We start from the raw sequence: 21,301 nt of genomic DNA on the forward strand, positions 1-21,301 counted from the left end.
TTCCAGTCTGCACGTTAATAGCTTGCAGCCGCAGATGTTGTATTTTTTTGTTTTTGAGATTCTGCATGAATCGCGAAAACTTAACGGAAGACCTGGCGCGATTTTCAGAGCCCACGACGTAAGTAGGTATTTTTATGATACCGAATAACACGCAACTCAATCTGCTGTAATTACTTTTCTGACCCCGACATGCGCAGTGGGAACCGCCTGTGACGTGAACCGTGAAGGGGTCTATAGTTTAAAGCAGACATATCATGCTTTTAAATCTGTCCTTTTTATATATAAATCATCTATTTGTGGTCTATGTAAAGCGAAACTGCAATGCTTGGGTCTGAATTCCTCATTATTATAGCCCCACAGGCCCCCTTTCTACCCCTTTTCTGATGTGCATCTGAGAGCAACTCGTTTTGGTACTGTCTTTTTAAATGCACGTCATACCCTGCCCCCTCTCCAGGTTGCAGAGGTGACACTCGGGTAAACTCCACCCCGTTCAGCCATTTTTGTAGTTTTATAGCAGAGATACGATTATCTAGCTGCACAGAAACTTTTTATTTACTCGTTATTCACAAAATGTCAACAACGGAAGACTTGTCCATCCAGCCTTATATGTTCGCGCCAGAGTCGGAAACGGACTGAGAGGAAAATGAAGACGACGAACCTGCAGAACAACGTCTTCATATGGAGGTATCGCAATGGTGTGAGGCTGCAGCCTCCGGAGGTCGCATATCTAGGCTGCATACGTCATCAAGACGGTCTTATTTCAGAATATTAACAATTATAAAGTTTACTATTATTCTTAGTTAATCGTAAGTTGTTGTAATATGCTCATGACTTGCAAATGTAATGCTCAGTTAACTTAAACCAGGCTTGATGCCCAAAAGCGATCTCTGCAGGCTGCAGCCTTCGGAGTGAGAAACAGCACTGCTAAACCATGACCACCGTGTACTTTACTTTTTTACTTTAAGTTATAAACTGCTTACCGAAGTGCTCTGCTCATCGTCTCCAAAGAAAGAAGTAATTGACCCCTCAACCAGACGAAGTCTATCGGCAATTCCTTCTTTATACTGGCGGAGATTGGTGAAGTAGTTATCCTTAAAGTGCCTCGGGCACACAAAAATGACTTTACCCACAGATGTGAGTACATTTCTTACGCTCTCGTAACTTCTGCATCCTTGAGCTTGGACTACAATATCGCAGCGAGAAAATAAAATGGCGGATTGCTCGTAGTGTTGGGCTGGAAGTCGATGTCCTTATTTAGCAGTTCCGCTGCAAATACTGTGACGTAATTGTTCAAAAAACGTAATAGATAATAGAAAAATCAGAACCGGTTGGAAAATATGACCAAAACAGAATATAAAGATATCAACAAAGCACCTGAAGAGACTCATTTCAACTTTTATGTACTTCTAAACACTACAAATATACAACAAAATGCATTTAAGAGCCAAGAAAGTGGATTTAGCATTATATGTCTCCTTTAATACAATTATGTATTTTGATTATACAAATCAATTACAACCTATCTATAGTGATTGTTTTACTAACTGCTGACCAGCTTAGGAATCTCTATGGCTAATTCATAAGACATATTGATGCTGATTCAGTATGTTGGTTTTCTTAATTGAATCTTTTGAGATATCTTATGCTTAGAATTAGTCAAGGAGGTTGAGTCTTATAACTTCCTTCAAAGTTTGATCAATTGTGCATAATGACATGTGCAACAAATGCATATATGGTGTCAGACTCATAGATTAGCATAATTTAAAGTTTAGGTTTTAAAGTTTGGGTCAACCTCTGGCACAGCTTTAAAACTGAACCTTGTAAGTGAATTCTAAAGTATTTATCTTTGTTTGAATAACTACTCAACCTTACTTTACACATTAATACCGAAAAAGGAGCCCCTTTGGTGTAAAACACATTAAGTAATTTTGAATGATGACCATTTACCGTAAATAAGGGCTCCCCCTCCCTACAAAAGCCAATTTAACCACTGCATATAATGTTAGTGGGATACAGCCAAAAAGTGGCCCTGGACTTTTTCGCCAAAAGCAATACACTACACACCCCTCTGTTGTCGTTTCCCGGTGGTCTCCGGTCATCTGTCTATTCACATTCCGGTTTGCCCAGTCTGTTCACAATCGCTGTAGTGGACTGGTTATCCATAGCATGCAGTGTGCCAACTCCGTGACGCCATCAGCCCGGGAAAAAAGCTGATTATTGCGAATTATTAACACAAATTAAATACACAAAACTACCCAAAAAACTACCAAAGACTGAGAAAATAACCCAATTAAATGACCCAAAAGGCTGAACATGACATGTGGCTAGAATTTTTTTTTATTACATAAAGCATGAATATGAAACATTACTCATATTAAAGCAACACTATGTAGTTTCCATGTAAAAATGACTTACAGCTCCCCCATGTGGTTGAAAAGAGCAACAGTGCTTGGTATCAGACACTCTTCTGCAGGCAGGGGGAGGGGCGGGGCTGTGTTTCCTACCCTCCACCGCCACTTTCAGAGTGTGCTTGTAGCAGCTAGGAGGCTGCTCAGGTTGCAGCAACAGTACAATTTGTCCAGTTAAAAATTGTTCTATCACTGAAATAATTTTAGAGACATTATTTAAAGGTAAAAAAACTACATAGTGTTGCTTTAAGTTATGTGAAAAAGATTCTAGACACTAATTTCGGGTAGCCTTTTTGTGTTGAGTTTGCCTGTTCCCCGTGTCTGCGTGAGTTTACTTCGGCTACTCCGGTTTCCCCGCAAAGTCCAAGACATGTCAGGTTGGCTGAATTAGATATGCAAAATTGTCTTCCACTGTGTGTAGATTAACTTGTGTATAGACCAATTTCGTGTTTGCAAACAGAGATGACGTTTTTTGTGGGCGGAGCCAAACTGGTTGCAGAAAGTGACTGCTCCGCAGTAGGGTTGTGAAGTGTTTTAGCATTAAACCGTGATTTTTATGGTGCATCGTAATATGATGAGCTACGAGGTCGCCTGCAGGACAACTTTTAAATAGCAACTGAAATTTTTTCAAGTGCAATGAAATTATAATACAGGATTGTACTTGCCTTTATTACTTTTCTTTTATTTACATGCATTTATAAATCCTTAAATCAATGATAAAAGAAAAATAAAGGAAAGAAGAAAAAAACTCAATGACTGAACATAAAATGAATAAAATATAGAGCTCAAAAAATCTGTCAATGACTTGTTGACATGCACCAAAACCAGCCATGTATTGGACATTTCTTGGTTGGCCATCATGTAGTTCCATGCCATCTTCATACTCTTCCTCTGGCACTTCTTCATCTTCCTTCCTGTTGTGTAAGGGCACTCTCATCCACACCGCAATGTTGTGCAGCATAGCTGTTACTATTATTACTTCATAGCACTTTTGTGGAGCAAATTAAAGACCACCGCTGGTGAATAGCCCGAAAACGTAGCTTCCCCCTCCCTATTGTGCGTTCCACAATACTACATGCAATACAGTGTGCTTCGTTGAAATCTGTGTCCCTGTTATTCATAGGATTAGCCACAGGGTTGAATAGATATGAGGCGTTTCTCAATGTCAAGGAAGGATCCTCGAAGGAAGCCAGAATTTTGAGGATGCTACGTCATCGACGTCCGTTGAAGGACTGTTTCAATGTCGAGGATCTTCGAAATTTCAGCCAAGGACTGAGTCCTACGTTCGAGAAATATCCCATGTACAGGAAAGGATGCATATGTGTATCCTTCGCGCTCTTCAGGTGCTGAAATCACCCACAATCCTATGCGTGCAGCACCGAAAGCACACCTTTCATTGACGCAATGATGTGCACTTGCTAGCCTGTTCCATTTAACGTGTTCTTCGAATGCTTTAGAGGAGCCTCGCCTAGCCTCTAAAGGAAGTGACTTGTAAGGACTAGTCCTGCCAAGGAAGTATCCTTGACATTGAGAAACGGCCAACGTCTCAGTGTGTAACCATTATCCCTAAGCAGCCTCCACTGTCCCTGTGAGTTTTGTGCCTCTTGACCCACAGATGAATTAGTGAATATGAAGGAGTCGTGTGTGTGCTTCCGGGCCACCTTGCCACAATGTCTGTGATCAAACCTGTGTGATCTCAGATCACCTGGCAGTTGACAGCTGCATAACCTTTGCGACATACATATAAACAGTATACATGGCCATCCACAGATGGTGTAAGGAGGGTACCATCAATCACTCCAATGACCTGTGGGATGTGATGATGCATTTTAAAATACTGGTGTATTTCTGTGATATCCTATCTTGATGCTGGAAGTGTAATATGATCCACAGCAAGTGGAAGTAATGCATTGGTGACTGCTTGAACTGCTCCTGACACTGATGCTTTACTTAGTCCAAGCCCTTCACCAAGTATCTGTAGAAAACTGCCTGTTGCATAAAATCTCAAGGCTGCAAAGAGATGGACTTCAGGGGACCAGGCAAAATTCCTCTGGTGGCACGCAACAACTGAGGTCCAATGCTATTCAGCAGTTGGGCTATTTGACCTCTTGGACAGTACCTCCCAATTATAGTCATGTCATCAAGGATATCCAAGGGGTTTTGATGCTTTCTGGTAAAGGCATTTAATGCCACCAATCTACTTCATTGTCCTGTCTTTGTCTTTCTCTGACCCTCAACTGAAGAACACGCTGTAGTGCGTGTATGGTGTGAACTCTATACATTATGCTAACTTATTTGAAAGAACCATGTAAAGGTTATATGGCTGTGATAATGTTAATATATCCCACTGCCTATCATCAATTTCAGTAATCAAATTAGGTCCTACTGTACCCTGAAGAAAGTGAAGGCGTGGCATGCTTAGAAATTATTTAGATTACATATTCCTTAATCCTCTTGTTTGAGATGACCAAATGTTCTGCTTCTTATGTATACATAAAAAAACCATGGTAAAACATGTCTGCAATAAACTTTATGTCTCTCCCGGTAGAATGTATTGGCTAGATGTAGTAAATGTATTGGTGTTACTGTCACCTCTAATATACTGACTTTAATAATATTGAAACTTACTTGCTTATTTTTGAAAATAATCATCAATCATTAACCATTCACTTCAGAAACACTTTAAGGAACTTATAAGATTTCCTATGGTATTTCATAGGGCTTTAGGCCTTGTGTGGTTCAACAAACACGTAGACATCAAAAACGTTGCAACAACATAGTTTTATTACAGTTTTCTCGATTGCTAAAACACTATAACCAGGCTTTTGAACTAAAATGTCAAAACATAAGCCATTTTTCAAAAAGCCCACCCTTTTTGCTGAACTATCAACACTCTTCCCTTGCTTTACATGAGTCAGATTTGGTGAACTGTTACTTCAAAACTCTACACACAACTTCCTACATTTCTTAGTGCTTACACCATCTGGTCATATGGCATTCAATATTGTTCACTCAAGTCAGCACAGCTTAGCTTAATTAGCAAACAATTACCAAGTTGGAAACACTAAGAGTCAAAATTGAACACACAAATAAAAGGCCCAGAATCAGGGTGCCAATATATTTGTCCATGACTGTACATGAGATCTTATTATATGATACTAGATAATACTGTATTACTTCCAAATATAAGGGCATATTCTAGAGCAGCAGTGCAAAGGTTTATCATTAATATAAATTCATAATATTTACAGTATTTCACAATTGCTAAAACACATTTCTTGAAACCTTCACCCATAGTCTCAAAACTTTAAACACAAAACCCAGTCTTTAAACTACATTCACAAAACCCCTGACTCATCTGGCAAAATCAAACACTTGCCTCAAAACCATTTGATCTGCGCTCAAAATCAAACAATGCTTTCAAAATATAAACACTCATCAGCATTCATTAAACACTAGATTAAAAAATTGAGAACACAGCGACCAGGGCATGTAGTTACAGAGAAAAATGTTTATTGCATATAGAAAATAATTTTGGCATAAATAAAGTAAATAATTCACAACTGAGTATAGCAAATATATTGCATACTGTAAGTACTGTGAGTATTGAATTGAGGTATTTTCAGCATAAAAATAAAGACAACTCTAAATGAAAAAGCATATTACACAAAATATTGTGCAATTGCAAAATCAAATACATTTACAGATTCATTCTGCCTCAGCATCTCGACTTCATGCTGGGTCCGGCCAGAGGACTTTGTCCACATCACATGCAATGTTGTCCCTTCCTAGGCAACAGGGGAAGAACCCTCTTGTGTGCCGGATTCAGCCTTGACAACACTCCACACCTATGTCATCACAGGTAAATTCCATTGCCTGTAAAAGACTTACCCTTGTATATGGGTTACGGTCATAGACCTTCCATCGCCACGCAGAGAAAAACCTTTCTATTGGGTTAAGGAAAGGGCTGTATGGTGGAAGGCAAACATTCACGAATCGTTGGTTGATGTTGAACCACTCACGTATTCGGACACTACGGTGAAAGCTGACATTGTCCCAAACCACGACATAGACAGGATTCACTGCCTGCTGATGATCCTGCTGCTCACGTTCAAACAAAACATCCCGAAGACCAGCCAGAAATGTAAGAAGATGATCAGTGTTATATGGCCCCAGGGTTGCATGATGGTGGAGAACCCCCCCATTGCTTATGGCTGCACATAGGGTGACATTGCCACCACGCTGGCCAGGGACTTCCACAATGGCACGTTGGCCAATTACGTTCCAGCCTCTCCTTCTTCTCTTCGCCAGATTGAACCCTGCTTCATCTACAAAATTATATTCATGGGGCCTTTCCATGGAATCCATTTCAAACACCCTCTATATATAAAAGAGATAAATAAAAAGTTTTGTAAATGTTACAGAAAGACATACTTCTGCAAAAGTGTATGTACATGCACTCCTGATTTACATACACTACAACAAAGTGCAGTTACAGTAACAGTGTAGGACAATAACTGTAGGCTACAAACTTGTACTGTAAACATCAGTGCTGAAAGTGTACACTTACTTGCACGTACTGATATCAGAGATCTTTGACCCTTTCTGAATTGCGCTCAAAGGGTACTCTGTACACTTGCTTCATTTTTACCCTCATGCGATAGAGGACACGGGAGATGGTAGAAAGGCTGACACTGTTGATACCTTCAAAGTTTTAATTGTCTTCTACAACTCTTTGCTGTATTTCACGCAGTCTGATGACATTGTTTTGACGCACCATATCAACAATGAGAGCCTCTTGCTGTTGTGAGAACAAAGGAGTCCTTCCACCCTCATTTGGTAGTCTTGCAATTCTACAAAAGGGAAAATGCTATTATAAATGTATACATAAAGGAACAATAGTAATGGACATCAGATTCACATGTAAAATGTATTATAAATCTTTTTCTCTTTTTCCCTACTCCCCTTTCTATTGACAAATTGATGTACCTTATCAAACGTATACAGTAAACTTTCAGTTGCAAAATAGAAAAACAATACATTTACCTGTTCTCTTCTCTGAATGTCCTGATTATGGTGGCCACAGAGAATCTAGACAAATTGGGTTGTACTCTTTGTCCTGCTTCCCTCATCGTCATTCCATGAACAAGAACATGGTCTATCACAGTTGCCCGAATTTGATCTGTCCACAAACGTATTACATATGAGAAATATTGATATTTCTCTGTTGTTTCCATCGGATTTTGTATCAAATAATCTTCATATGGTTTTTCAACAATTGCACACGCAGCGATTCTACTATGGAAAAGGCATACGCGGTCAGGTCAGTAAGAGTCTCATGTGTAAAATGAGCCCACACACATTATGATCACAAACAGCTAAAAAGTTTAGTGTTATGCAGCATTGTGTAGATGTTTTTGTGTCGTATTCTCGTGCACCTGTTGTCTTCAGTAAGACGGCTTGTCTTTCTGATCCACATTCGCTATTTACCAACATTGTTGATGTACCTTATATTATTCAAGTATTCTGAATGTACAGTATATTGTGAGGACAAAAGCTTATTATTAGTAACTGATCGCTGTCTGGGTGCTTTCCTATCGCCCATCACTGAATGAATGGTGACGCAATTTACACGCGATAGAGATACGTCACCGCCATTAACAAAGTTGCATTCAACAAAAATCATTCAAAAAGTGTATTTTGTCAGGTGATTATGATATTTAACCAATATTTGAGATGTGTGTAACACTATTTGACTGAAATGGTTATCAGAAATAATCTCAGAAATAATTTATTTAAAAAAAGAAACAAATGTTTTCACTAAAACTTGACTAAGATATATTAAGTCTTCTTTTGACTAAAATTAGACTAAAATGACAAGACGTTTAGTTGACTAAAACTAGACTAAAATGACGGGACTTTTAGTCGACAAAAACTTGACTAAGATACCTTGAGTTGACTTTTGACTAAAACTAGACTAAAATGATGAGAATTTTAGTCGACTAAAACTTGACTAACAAAAAAAGATATGCAGAAGACTAAGACTAAATTAAAAATAGGTGACCAAATTAACACTACACAAGCATTAAGATTTAAGATTTACCAATCACACTAATATTAAGGTATTAAAATATGCTGTGTGTGTGTGTATGTAGGTTTGGATGGAGGCTGGAGCTCAGATCTTTTTCTCCTACAGTTTGTCTCTTGGTACTCTCACTGTATTAGGCAGTTACAATAAATACAACAATAACTGCTACAGGTTAGTATTGATAAAGTACAGTTTATGAAATCAAAAAATGATAAGTGAATAAAATAAAAATGTCTGTAAATGTCCTATAAAACTGAGATTTTCTTGAAATACATGTATTATGTCTGACAATAAATCAGTTTGTGTATGATTGTATAATTTATTGTTTTCTCTTCTTAGGGACAGTTTTTGGCTTTGTCTACTGAACAGTCTCACCAGTTTTGTGGCAGGTTTTGCTGTGTTCTCAGTCCTGGGCTTCATGGCCCATCAGCAAAGCGTACCCATTGATAAGGTGGCAGAATCAGGTACTGCATCATTTCACAAGTTCACACTTACAAGTTGGATAGGTAAACGTATTTGGCGTGCTCTCCGGGGAGAGGGCTCTGAGCTTGGTAATTGGCCCCGAACAAAAAAAATTTAGGTATACTGGACCTAAAATTATCAGTGCATGTAGTAAGGAATACCCATAATCCTTTACGCCTGGATATTTTGAGTATTTATGCTTTTTCACAGAATAAGAACTGATAAGAACTACTTAAATATTTGTTAATAAAATGTCATAGAGGTTTCTCTTAGAAATTAGACCATTTTATCAATCGCACAGCGACCTTTAAAATGTCACCAAACATGAAGATGAAATTTTAGTAGCATAATAGCATACAATGGATATGGTATTACATATTCAGTAATATTCAGTGATTCAGTAGACCTTCAGTAATCTGGAAATTAACCCTCTGGGGGCCGACCATTTTGGGACACTGGCAGAGGTTCTGACATGCTTTTACATTTGGTCTTTTTTCAGTTGCTTTAAACATATTAATGGCAAGTGTCTCATAAGACTCCGTTCAGCACAAACTGGGCTACAAAATTATATGAGCTACAATTATGTACATGTTTTTTTTTTTGAGAGAATAATGTTTATGTGTGGTTTTTAAAAAAGCAACATTTTTAAGTCACTGATATAAGTCCACAAAACCCATACTAAACATGTTTTAACAAGACTTTTCTAAACAGAATCTAGTAGTCTAGAGCATTTTCTTTAAAATGATGTGAGAATCATAATGCTTACTCATTCACATGAAACAATAGTTTGATTTCGAAATTGTAAGACAGTTTTTGTTTAGAGAATGCGAGAAGCATTGATTGACAGCTGAGCAACAAAAGACTGGCATAATGAGCTGCATAATGAGCCTTTAGGCAGGAATGTGAGAGGGAACTACAGTCAAGAATGTGAGAACAAATGAAATGTATACATGTTTGTTTGTGGTTTATTAAGAAGTTAACAATATAATCAAAATAGAAATGACAGTCAGTAGGACATTTTAAGTTTATTTGGAAACAAACCCTATTCAAAAACTTAACTTGTATAAACTAAAAACTGATACACAACAGATCTGTAAACATGTGGCTCATGTTACCATTTAACTTTATGTCCAAAAAGTGTGAATACTTTTTGATGAGTGGGATGCAGACCTGTAAAAGAGTTATAAACAGCTGTTAGCATAAATTGTCCACAGAAATACCCTTACATACATAACTGATGGGTAAATATCACTGATAACACTACATTCAGATAAACGATCATGTACATAAACTAAATTCAGAACATCTCAGATAAACATCTGCAGTGATAAGTTTTATAAAAAGCTGTTTCCAGATGACACTTTTTTTCAGATGCCCATCGCATGAACGTCTAGCTTCGGTTTATAACGCGTTTCTGTAAGCGCATATGAACTTTAAAAACACATTGCATATGGCAACCATGTGCATGAGTACGGTCGCTTTCTATCTTTGTTTCCTTCTTTTGATTTGTTGTCTTCCTAGCTCTAGTTGTAAACCGAGGAATCGAAAGTTTGTTAGTGAATGATCTCTCCGCCATCACGCTGCGTTCAAACCAAAACACCCGTGAACTTCAGGCGGATGCACATGATATTGTAACGAGGGGGAGGGGGGATCTGTGGCGCGTGCAGGTACTGTGATTGACAGGCAGATTTTACACAGCCCTGCGCTGATTGGACCAAATGAACTGGCCTGCGCTGATTGGACCAAGTGAACTGGGAGCGGTGGATTTTTGCAAAACAAATAACAGGCTTTAGGTGGAGCTAGAAGCGCGGGGTTTTGTCTTAAACAGTATAATTTATGTTGTTCTATCAGAGCATAGTGTTGGTTTCAGTGAATATGATCAAAAAATATGATCAAAAAAGTTGCCGACCGCATCTTTAAGTTTTACTACTGGGCAGCTAACATACGAAACATACTGTATTGGTGGCATTATCACCTATTACCCAATAGACCATCCTGGGTGGACATGGAAATAAATGCTCACAAGCAAATTTCCCTTGCAACTAAATTACAATCCATCTCGTATTCTCCAGTTGATTGCCCAGTGGTAAAACACTCGTTGAGGATCTGGACACAATTCAGGAAATCATTTGGTTTTTGGGATCCTTCCCTTCTTAGCTCCATTGCCCGTAATCACATTTTTCCACCTTCAATGCAAGATGGATCATTCAAGAATTGGTCTGACAATGGGATAAAATGTTTTAAGGATTTATTTATTGATAATTTACATTACGTTTTGGTCTTACTAAGTCAGATTTCTTTAGAGTCTTGCAAATAAGGCATTATGTTAAGTCATTTGAATTAGACTTCTGAAAATCCTTTGGATAAATTTCTCTCATGTAACATATTAGCCAAGGGCTTAATTTCCATTATTTATAATTTAATGACCAGATGTCTTCTTCCTCATTAAATATCATTAAGAGAGCTTGGTAGGAAGACCTTGATAGACCGCTTTCTGAAGACATATGGAACTGTATTCTCAAACAGGTCCACTCATCATCAATGTGTGCTCGCCATTTACTTATCCAAAGTTAAACTAGCTAAAATGTTTCCTGGTTTAAGCCCTGTATGCAATAGATGTAAATGTGATGAGGGATCATTACTTCGCATGTTCTGGTCATGTCCCAATTTAGAGTGTTTCTGGCGATCAATATTTCGTCCCTTTTCAGAGGTTCTTGAACATAGTGTTGAGCCAGAACCTCTGGAGGCATTATTTGGAGTAGCACCAGAGGAGTCATGGCTGTCAGCATCCATGTGCAAAGTCCTTGCTTTTTCTTCTTTGTTAGCACGTAGAGCGATACTATTGAAGTGGAAAGATCCTCTCCCACCCACACATACCCAATGGATTAGGGATATGATGTCTTGTCTCTCCCTGGAAAAAAATTGGTATTCATTAAGAGGGTCGGAAAAACAATTTGTCAAGTTGTGGCACCCTTTTATTGACTATGTTAACAAGTCTGTTTGAATAATGCCCTATTATTGATTTTTTCTTCCCCTTTTTTTCTATAATTATTATTTTATTATTATTATTATTTATTTTTTCTTCCAAGTGTAAGTGCATGTATATTCTTTTATAGTTGGATGCTGTTTCTTGATGTATATGTTTGCTCAGTTTTTCTTTCTGAATTAATGGACAGTATGAACGCTGCGCTGGTTGCTTGATGGTGAGGGTTGAGGGATTGCTGCATGTGATTTATAATACACATATCAATAAAAAAACTTTGAAACAAAAACGATGTGTGTTATGTCAGCTTTAATTTTTCATATTTAAAAACGTTTGTGTGTGCTCTTTAAATAAGTTTTTTTTTTATATTGCGCCTCAAAATAAAAATGCATCAACAATGCGCCTGATCACACCGCGTTTTCCAAAAGCACGCCCATATGCCCACAAATGGGTGCATTTTGTCTTTAAATAATGTGGCGCAGGACGTGAAAGTGAAAACTGCATCTGGCTGAAACTAGCAAAAACATTTGCATGTTATTTTGAGCTCACATCTAAAAAAAAACAGCAAACACACTTGGGCCAGTTGGATACTGTTAGATTCTCACCTACTGTACCTTGGCTGATTCAGTTTGATTCTGGGCCAAGTGCAACATGTTATCTCGGAGGGCGGAGCAAAGCATTATGTAAATGTATACCATAGCTACTTAGCTAGGTCAAATAAGTAATTCAGGACTACTAAAAGGTCTACATCTGTTGTAGTCCACAATCCAATTTATGTGGTAGACAGTAACCTGATTTAATGTGGACTGTGTGATTTGTATATGAAGAAACAGCTACATTACACACTAAAGGAAAGGTACAATTAAAGAAAGCATAATTATTATTTTTTTCTTTTTTATTCAGGTCCAGGTCTAGCGTTTATAGCTTACCCACAGGCAGTTGCTATGATGCCTCTTCCCCAGTTGTGGGCTGTATGTTTCTTTATCATGATTATATTACTTGGTCTAGATACACAGGTAACCTTAAACACACAACACAAATTTGCCCAAGCTTGAGATTATTGCATTTGTCAAATGTGCTTATGTTAAATATAAAACTAACTCATGATTTTTTGTTTTTTAATACTTTATTTTACATGTGACACATAAACCGGATTACTGTAAACCAAATATCTATGCTACATGTGTGTGAATGCTTATTTTATTGTCTTTCATTTTAAATATCTGTGAGCAGTTTGCATAAATTAACTCAATACAACATTATAAACATGAATGTATATTAGTGTATAATAAAGAGTTTTAATACCATTGTGTAACGCTGAACCCTAAAAGTTTGTAGGAATGGAGGTTGTCATGACGTCAATGATGGACCTGTTCCCTAAGATGCTGCGCAAAACTGGATGCAGAGAATTTTTTCTCCTCATCTTCTGTCTCATATGCTTCTTGGGCCAACTCATCATGGTTACAGAGGTCAGAATATGTTTGTGACTAAAAGAAATAATGCAATAAGCATGTGTTATAACTATGAAATAAAACGTTATAAAAAGCAAAGCATAATTTTGGAATGACTTAACTTTTAAGAATACAATTTCCGATTAAAGCACCAAAAATGACTGAATAACAAGCTTTTTACATTGTCATAGTCCATCAATCCATCGTTATTTTTGTCACCCATATCCAAATTGCAGACACGACATGCCAAAAAGGGCAGCCCACTCAACCTTCTCCTTCTGGGGGATTCCAAGATGCTCCTATGAACGTGGATATGCGATGATTACAGAAATACTATAACAATGCCTCTGCAACGGTTGTACATGTGGCTGCTACCCTGCCGTTAGACTGGGTTGCTATCATCCCATTGTGTTATTCTTGCTGTCCCTGGGGGAAAGTAAGCAGCAGAAATTACTGTCAGTGAGTTGTGTTGACAGTTTAGGGAAAACTTACTAATATTATAAATCAAACAAACCTGCACTTAAGGTGTGTGACACAAGCGCTTCCTCACTTCAGTTAGTGAACAAAAGATGCAGTTAAGGGTTAATTGTGTAATTTTTACAAGGATCTCAACAGAAATGCAATCTACATAACTATATTATCAATGGTGTGTAAAGACCTTACATAATGATCTGTATTGTTTTCGTACCTTAGAATGAGCCATTGTTTCTACATACACCACGGGTCCCCTTGCATGCAAGTCACAGTCATGTTTCTACAGTAGCCCTAAACGGACAAACTGTTCTACACCTTTCTGTGTGTTTTTATTTAGTTTAATTATTATTTTAAAGGTATTTGCAGTTTAATACACTTTCATTTTACTGTGAGATGGACAATTACACATTTACCTGAACCTGAGCTTTCAGTTTATAAAGTTGACTAATCATGGTGAATGGCACAAAGATTGTCTATTCTGGTGGGGACAGAGGTTGTGCTACTTTATACTTCAGAGGTCCGTTGTCTTTATCGTGGATCATCATTGTCACGAGTTTGAGTTACATGAGTTTATTTTCTGCGGTGCATCATATCAGACTCAGGACAACATCATGTAAAAAGTCTGCAGCATCGCTTTGGGGAGACTGTACTCCAAAAAATAACGACCTCATAGGTTGTTTGTGCAAGCACCTTATTACAACGTAAAGTGTCCTCTAGTGGCAGTAGCTTATACAACCTGTTGTTACGTTTTAAGGTTTTTGCCTTATACATCAGATTAGACACATTTAATTTTAGGAATTTGTAAATGTAGAAATGGTTCATAAACTTTTAAGGTTTTAAAGATATTTTGGAGCATCAAACCCCATCCTTACTCTTACCCTAAACCCAACCACTTCTCAACCATATAAAACACATATGGTTTCACACATTCTTAGCTGACGTAATGATGCAATCGGTCACGAGACACACGAGAGCCAATGCCTTTTCACAATCATAGATGACGGATCATTGCTGCTTCTGGCGGCAGTTTTTGAATCAGTCTACACTGGATCTAATATTTACAGCGGATTGTCATCACTTTTAAATTTAATTTCAAAAAAGTTGTGAGTGTTTTGTATGCCGTGTTTTATATCATATAATAAATAAATGGGTACGTTATTTGCCCTAAATGCCTGAATAGTGTAATGTGTAATAAAATACAACTAATCCTGGCGAATTAAATTGAAAATGTTATCCCTGTTCATGTTTTCATAGCAAAATTATACCCCAAAATATAATTTTATACCCTGATATGTGACCAGTCACGGAAAGTAGGGACACAAGTCGGATCTGGGGCTTTTGAGTTGTTCACAGATTCTGAAAGTGCAGTTTCTAAGCTTTCCAACAATGTGTAACACATGGAAATCTGATAAGATTTGGAGAAGTTGTGGCCACTTGAATATTACACATTCGAGAAAGAGAATGCCGAGAAAATTGAGAAAGAAGAGTTAACACTTTTCCCTGCCTGGAGAGACAATAGGGCTCATTTAGCTAAGCCATACCCCCTGTAAAGTCGTTTTGAGATACAGATGTTCTAGCATCATTTGTAGTATTTTGTGACAGAAGTCCGGATAACAAAATGTGACGTCGCTTGCTCATTCCTCCATCAGCCAATGACTTCATGAAAAATATTGATAGACAAAACATATAGCCAATTATATAACGAATTTAACGATCTTCATGCTGCGCTGCAAGAACTGACAGAGAGATGACGTCAAAGTACCGCGAGAGCGAGTCGAAATTAAACTACTCTGTTAGATTTCTTGAAGAGCTCTCGCTGTACTTTGACGTCATCCGACTGCAGCGCCGCATAAAGTTAAGCAAGTCAGTGACACGGCTGACATACGACATGGCTGACTGACTGTTATCTGTTCCGCCCCAGCTTCTTTTTTTCTCTCTTTTGTTTTGTGCGCCCAGGCTTCGTTTACAGTCTGGGGAGACTCGAGCTGTAAGTTTGAAAAAAAAAACTTAGCAAACATGTCTGAGGAACAGGTCAGCCACGTCACTACACTGACCCACTGATGTCACATGGACTACTTTGATGAGGTTTTTATGACATTTCTGGACATGGACACCGTACATAGATTTACAATGGAGAGACAGAAAGCTCTCGGACTAAATCTAACGTTAATACATCTTAAACTGTGTTCCGAAGATGAATAGAGGTCTTCCAAATTCAGAACGACATAAGGTTAAGTTATTAATGACATTATATTCATTTTTTGTGACCACGCTGTTCCCTTTGGGGGCGGGGCCAAAAACACCCGCTTATCCAGTATGTAAATAATGACGAATCTCCAGAAAAACAAGCCGTTTTCAACCGCAAAATGTAAGCTTTTAAATATACAAAAACTGCCATCTCAACATGGAGAGGCTTCTTCGTGATCTCAACTAACATATTCTGCAATAATACGAAAATCACAAATTAAAAAAAAATTCTCTTTCTCATTATCTAACAAGTTGTGCTGCCGACTTGTGTCACTGGTTTCCGTGACCGGTCACAATTCATTTTCCTCTGATTTTAGGGTTCGGTTATGGTGAGTTTAGATTTTATTTACAAAAATGTTGTCCTTGAGTCACAATATTTTGTCTTGAGGACCTTTCTCATTTGGCAATATCAGGTTGAGGATAGTGGTATACTATTATACTCTTTATATTTATTGTTGTATTGTGATCTGCAGGGGGGGATGTATGTATTCCAGTTGTTTGACTACTATGCCTGCAATGGAGCCTGTGTTCTTTTCCTGTCTGTATTTAAGTCTGCAGTCATGGGTTGGATATTCGGTGAGTAGTTACTCATACATGTCATCCCAAACCTGTCTGACTTCCTGTAACTGCTGCCATTACAGTATATTGCTTATTATATAATAATTTGATTACACTTTCAATGAATCCAGGACAGTATCTGATGACAGTGATGCTCAATTCTTCCCTACATATCTCAGGTGCTGAGAAAATGTTTGATATCATTGAAGACATGACAAAGACACGACCCAACTACATTTTCATGCTGTGCTGGAAATATCTGACTCCTCTTGTATCCTTGGCATGTGCAACTGCATTTCATTTACTTGTTTACATATGGTTTATATTTGTATAAAAGCCTCACATTTGTAATTCTCAGTTTCTCATATTAATTTGTACCACCTCAGGTGTCTCTTGTCTGTTCTCTGGTGCAGTTCCAGCCTCTGACATATAACCGATGGTACGTGTACCCGGACTGGACACATGCACTTGGCTGGTTACTGGCCCTGTCATCCATTCTGCTAATTCCTGTATGGGCACTGGGTCAACTGTTTGCTGGAAAAGGAAGCCTGAAACAGGTGATGCTAATACAAAGTAAACTACCAAGTAAATTATCAAAAACGTTCCAGGCTTCACTACAACTTAAAGTTTGTTTTCTTGTGTCTGTGTATCTTAGCATTGGAATTATCTGTGTAGTCCTGACAAGAACCTCCCACTCACCTGTAAGCAACAAGCTGAAATGCAGAAAATTAGGTGCACTGCAGATCCTGAAGATTTATTCACAGAAGAACATGTCAATACACTTTGAAATAAAAATACATTTTCCAACTTTTTCCAGTGGAGGTGAATTTTGCATCTGCCGTATGCATTTTTTTCTATCATCTGATGAAGTGTTGGATCCCTTTATGTTCAGTGTTTCTTAACAAATTCACTATCATGACTGTTTTCTGTTCAGCTCATTCTTCAGTATAAACAGCAAACTTCCCCTGATAAAAGAACAATTGAAGGGTCATTCTACATAACATACATTTTTGGTATGGCAAGATGTCTTAAAATGTACTACTTTTTCTAACATTTAAATTTAAAACCACATTATTAGATTTCCCTTTGACTTTATAAATACACATTAATGACAGCTTGATGTTTTCTTTATGTGCATTTATCTTATATGTATGCATGTAGATAGATTCTGATGTATTAAATTAAAATACTGTAACTGTAATATTTACAAACAAAAACATAAGTATGTAAAAATTATCCATAAATATACATAGTAGAAAAATAAAACAGAAATAGTGGTCCTGTAAATTTCCACAAGTAAATTGCAGTGGGCCTATTTGGCAACAATATTAAAAACCTATTTATGCCCCAGACGCAACACGGGGCTGGGACAACATCCTTGTTTTTGAATGTCAATTAAAACCATTCTGTATCACAAGGTTCCAGCCTATAAATGACAAAAAAAAGACACTTGAATAAGCATTTTAGGATTGTGTTTTTCAGAAAAAAAATAACAATACCCAAAGGTTGATTTACTCCAAACAAGTATTTGACTGTAATGCCATAAGTCTTGTGTACCATCTTGAGGGTTTTTTGTAAATATAAAAGACACTTTTAAATAGTATGTAAAGTGCATTTATAATTATAGTCTTATATATTGAACAGTATAAAGTGTCTGTTTACCTCAGGTGTCATAACTTCCTTGATTTGTGTCACAGCCACACAGCTGAATGGCGTTTCATCTGTGACCATTTCTAGGCTAATGCCAGCACAGTCTACATGTAGCCAATTTTGGCATTGGTCACATTGAAACCAGTTGAGTGTTTGGATATATGGATGCATTTTTCTAAGGACACAAATTGATTAAACAAACTAAGTGTAACAGAATTGCACAACATATAAAAAATGAAAAGTTTATACTTACTTGGAAAGAAATGTTTGACAAAGGCACACTCTAGCTTCCTGAGCCATACAGTTGTTCTGTGCCACACTCTTTGTTGCTTCAACAGCCTTGGACGGAGAGTTTTTACAATTATTTCATACATCCTTTAATCTGTGCATCATGTTGTGTTACTTTGTGCATCAAACACACTTTAAAAGAACTTGTGTCCCCATTTATTAGATTGTACATTTTTACCATGCATGACGCATGATAAAGCCGAAGATGTCCCAGTTGTTCAGGGTGCAGCATTTCATGATTCATTTGAATATTTTTGGATTCCATCTCCACTACCTATTTAAATAAGAATTTAAGAAAATTATTTATTTATAAAACATTTTACGAAATATGACTAAATTTATGCAACAAGGAAGATACAACACTGCTTACTCACTGTGTGAACAAAAACACCACAATGGCTTCCATAATCTCTATGCCATTGCTGTGGATAGGATGTAGTCCAGCCATTCAAGAAGCCAAGATTTCTAAATGCATTTCTGAAAACACAAACATACAATTAAAATATAATTATTTATTAAACAATTTATTGACTGTAATTTATACATTAATGAGCAATACTGAGAAATGCATATGACATACCAGTATCACCTTAGAATTTGCATGTCTGGCTCTGAAATGGTAACGTTATGACTACTGTTGTCATACACCCTAATTTCTTTCTTATCCTGTTAAGCTCTGAGCTATTTTTTGAATTTCCGCCTGAATGTTGCATGCCCAAATTCAAAAGCCCATTATAACCACATACAGTGGAGTAAATGTAAAATTTTGATGTCATTTTACAGGAAACCCCTCCAATTTTATAATACACTGCTGAAAGTGATAAGCATGGTTGTATGTGTTGTCAGTCCTCTGATAAACACAAAAAAACAGGCGCTTTTCGATTTTTTTTTCTAAAGTCTGTATTTGAAAGTGTATAACTCTGGCCCTGTGTGGTCACGAAACCTACAGACAGTTTTGTTTGATTCCTGAGGTTGTCAGAAAATAAAGAAAAAAAGAATTTTTTTGCTGGCTTATTTTATTCAAGAGATATTCTATTTCATCTCAAAGGAGGCAAGGTGTCCTTTTTTGTAATTTCCGCCTGAATTTGGCATACCCAAATCTGAAAGCTCCCCATACCCACATACAGTGGTGTAAATGCATTATTTTGGTCTCATTTTACAGGGAACACCTCAAAATTTCATAAAACGCTGCTAAAACTAATAAACATGACATTATGTGTTGTTCATCTCATGGTAAATACAAAAAACATATGGCGCTTTTTGATTTTTTGTTCTAAATTAGGTCTTTGAAAGTGTATAACTCAGGTCCTGTGTGTACCAGCTACCTGCAGATAGTTCTGTTTGATTCTAGAAGGTGTCAGAAAATACTGCAAACAAGAATTTTTACTCTATCATGTTGCATTCAAGAGTTATTCTAATGCACATCAAGGGACCCATTTTGTCATCCAAATCTCCAAGGTGCCCACCTATCAAAAGTGCAAACACAAGCTATTATAAAGGCACATCACCACCAAAATAATACTTTTACTTTATGATAAACATAGTAACAGACCAGAAAAGACCCAATCATATGTTTTGTCATTTATTTATATAATAAATTGCAAATTTACTAAATATACAAAAAATATTATAATGTAAGAATACTAGGTAACAAATAAGTAGTAAAAACAAGCAGTGCAAATGTTATTGCTTTTTTCACACAAAATGTAAAAAAGTTATAATAAAATGTAAACAAATACTGTAAAAAAAAAAAAAAGAGTGCAACATTTGGCAACAGTCCAAATTAGCTATTTGAATGTCCCTCAAGGTGCCACTCCGTGAAGCAGTTGCGAGTGGACACCATGCAAAGTGGCACACTGCACTTCATGCAATAAACAGGAGTCTTTGCTTTTATGTCTTTTTGTTTGCACAATGCACAGACTCTTCTTGCACTTGTGGCATCATCTTCAAAGTATGCCGACAGGCATTTCAAATCTTGGTTCGGTGTGGTTGACGAAGTGGCAGATGTTGAAGGCTGTGAAGGATCTGATGGCTCTGTGGCTACATTTACCATTTCAGACATAAGTTGTTCTCTGAATTTTTTCTGGGTGAGAGGGGTTATGTTTTGAGAAGCGGCAAGTTTCTTGTGAAGAATGAAGCTGTTTACCACAGCAATGTCAATGAAATGAATAAACAATGTTTTGTACCATTTTCTGGTCTTGTCCAAAACATTGTAATATCCAATTAGCGCATCAGAAAGATCAACACCGCCCATGTGCTTGTTATAGTCCTTTACTGATGCAGGAATGGGGACCTGTTCCCTTCTCCAAACACCCTCAGCATTCTTGATACGCCTGCTGACTGTGTCACCACTATACGCTTTGTGTATTGTGGAACAAACTGTTACCTCTCAAGAGTCCATCCATTTTACAAAGAGCACTTTCCCTTTTCGCAACCAACGAATGCTTCCACGCTTGGATTTCTTGCTGAGATCATTCATTTTGGTCTTTGGAAAGCCCTGTTGGTTCGGGCGAATGGTGCCACACGCATGGGTTGAATTATCCAGCAAATCTGAAAAGAGGGTGGGGCTGGTATAAAAATTGTCCATGAAGACATGGTATCCGGTTCCAAGCAAAGAAAAATCCAAAAGTCTCATTACCGAATCGTAACTAAGGCCTTTACCCACGTCCACAACACGTTTCCCTTCATAAAC

General features: G+C 37.4%; 1 protein-coding gene across 3 annotated transcripts in view; it reads left to right on the forward strand.

Annotated features, from left to right (window-relative positions):
- Positions 1-19,571, forward strand: part of LOC135746397 (sodium- and chloride-dependent GABA transporter 2-like) — a 39,481-nt gene extending 19,910 nt beyond the window's left edge. For 2 of the 3 annotated variants that reach the window (XM_073815725.1, XM_065265064.2), the window contains 8 exons: positions 8,564-8,667; positions 8,836-8,960; positions 12,845-12,957; positions 13,273-13,410; positions 16,587-16,689; positions 16,851-16,951; positions 17,058-17,228; positions 17,327-19,571. In XM_073815725.1, coding sequence (XP_073671826.1) covers positions 8,564-8,667; positions 8,836-8,960; positions 12,845-12,957; positions 13,273-13,410; positions 16,587-16,689; positions 16,851-16,951; positions 17,058-17,228; positions 17,327-17,458 — 987 coding nt within the window. In that variant the 3' untranslated portion in view covers positions 17,459-19,571. Of the gene's footprint in view, positions 1-8,563; positions 8,668-8,835; positions 8,961-12,844; positions 12,958-13,272; positions 13,411-13,628; positions 13,829-16,586; positions 16,690-16,850; positions 16,952-17,057; positions 17,229-17,326 lie in introns of those variants that run through there. The other variant, XR_012337322.1, reaches the window with a different exon arrangement.
- Positions 19,572-21,301: the final 1,730 nt, after the last annotated feature.

This window comes from Paramisgurnus dabryanus, chromosome 9 (genome assembly GCF_030506205.2).
Source record: "Paramisgurnus dabryanus chromosome 9, PD_genome_1.1, whole genome shotgun sequence".
Classification (NCBI taxonomy): Eukaryota; Metazoa; Chordata; class Actinopteri; order Cypriniformes; family Cobitidae; genus Paramisgurnus; species Paramisgurnus dabryanus.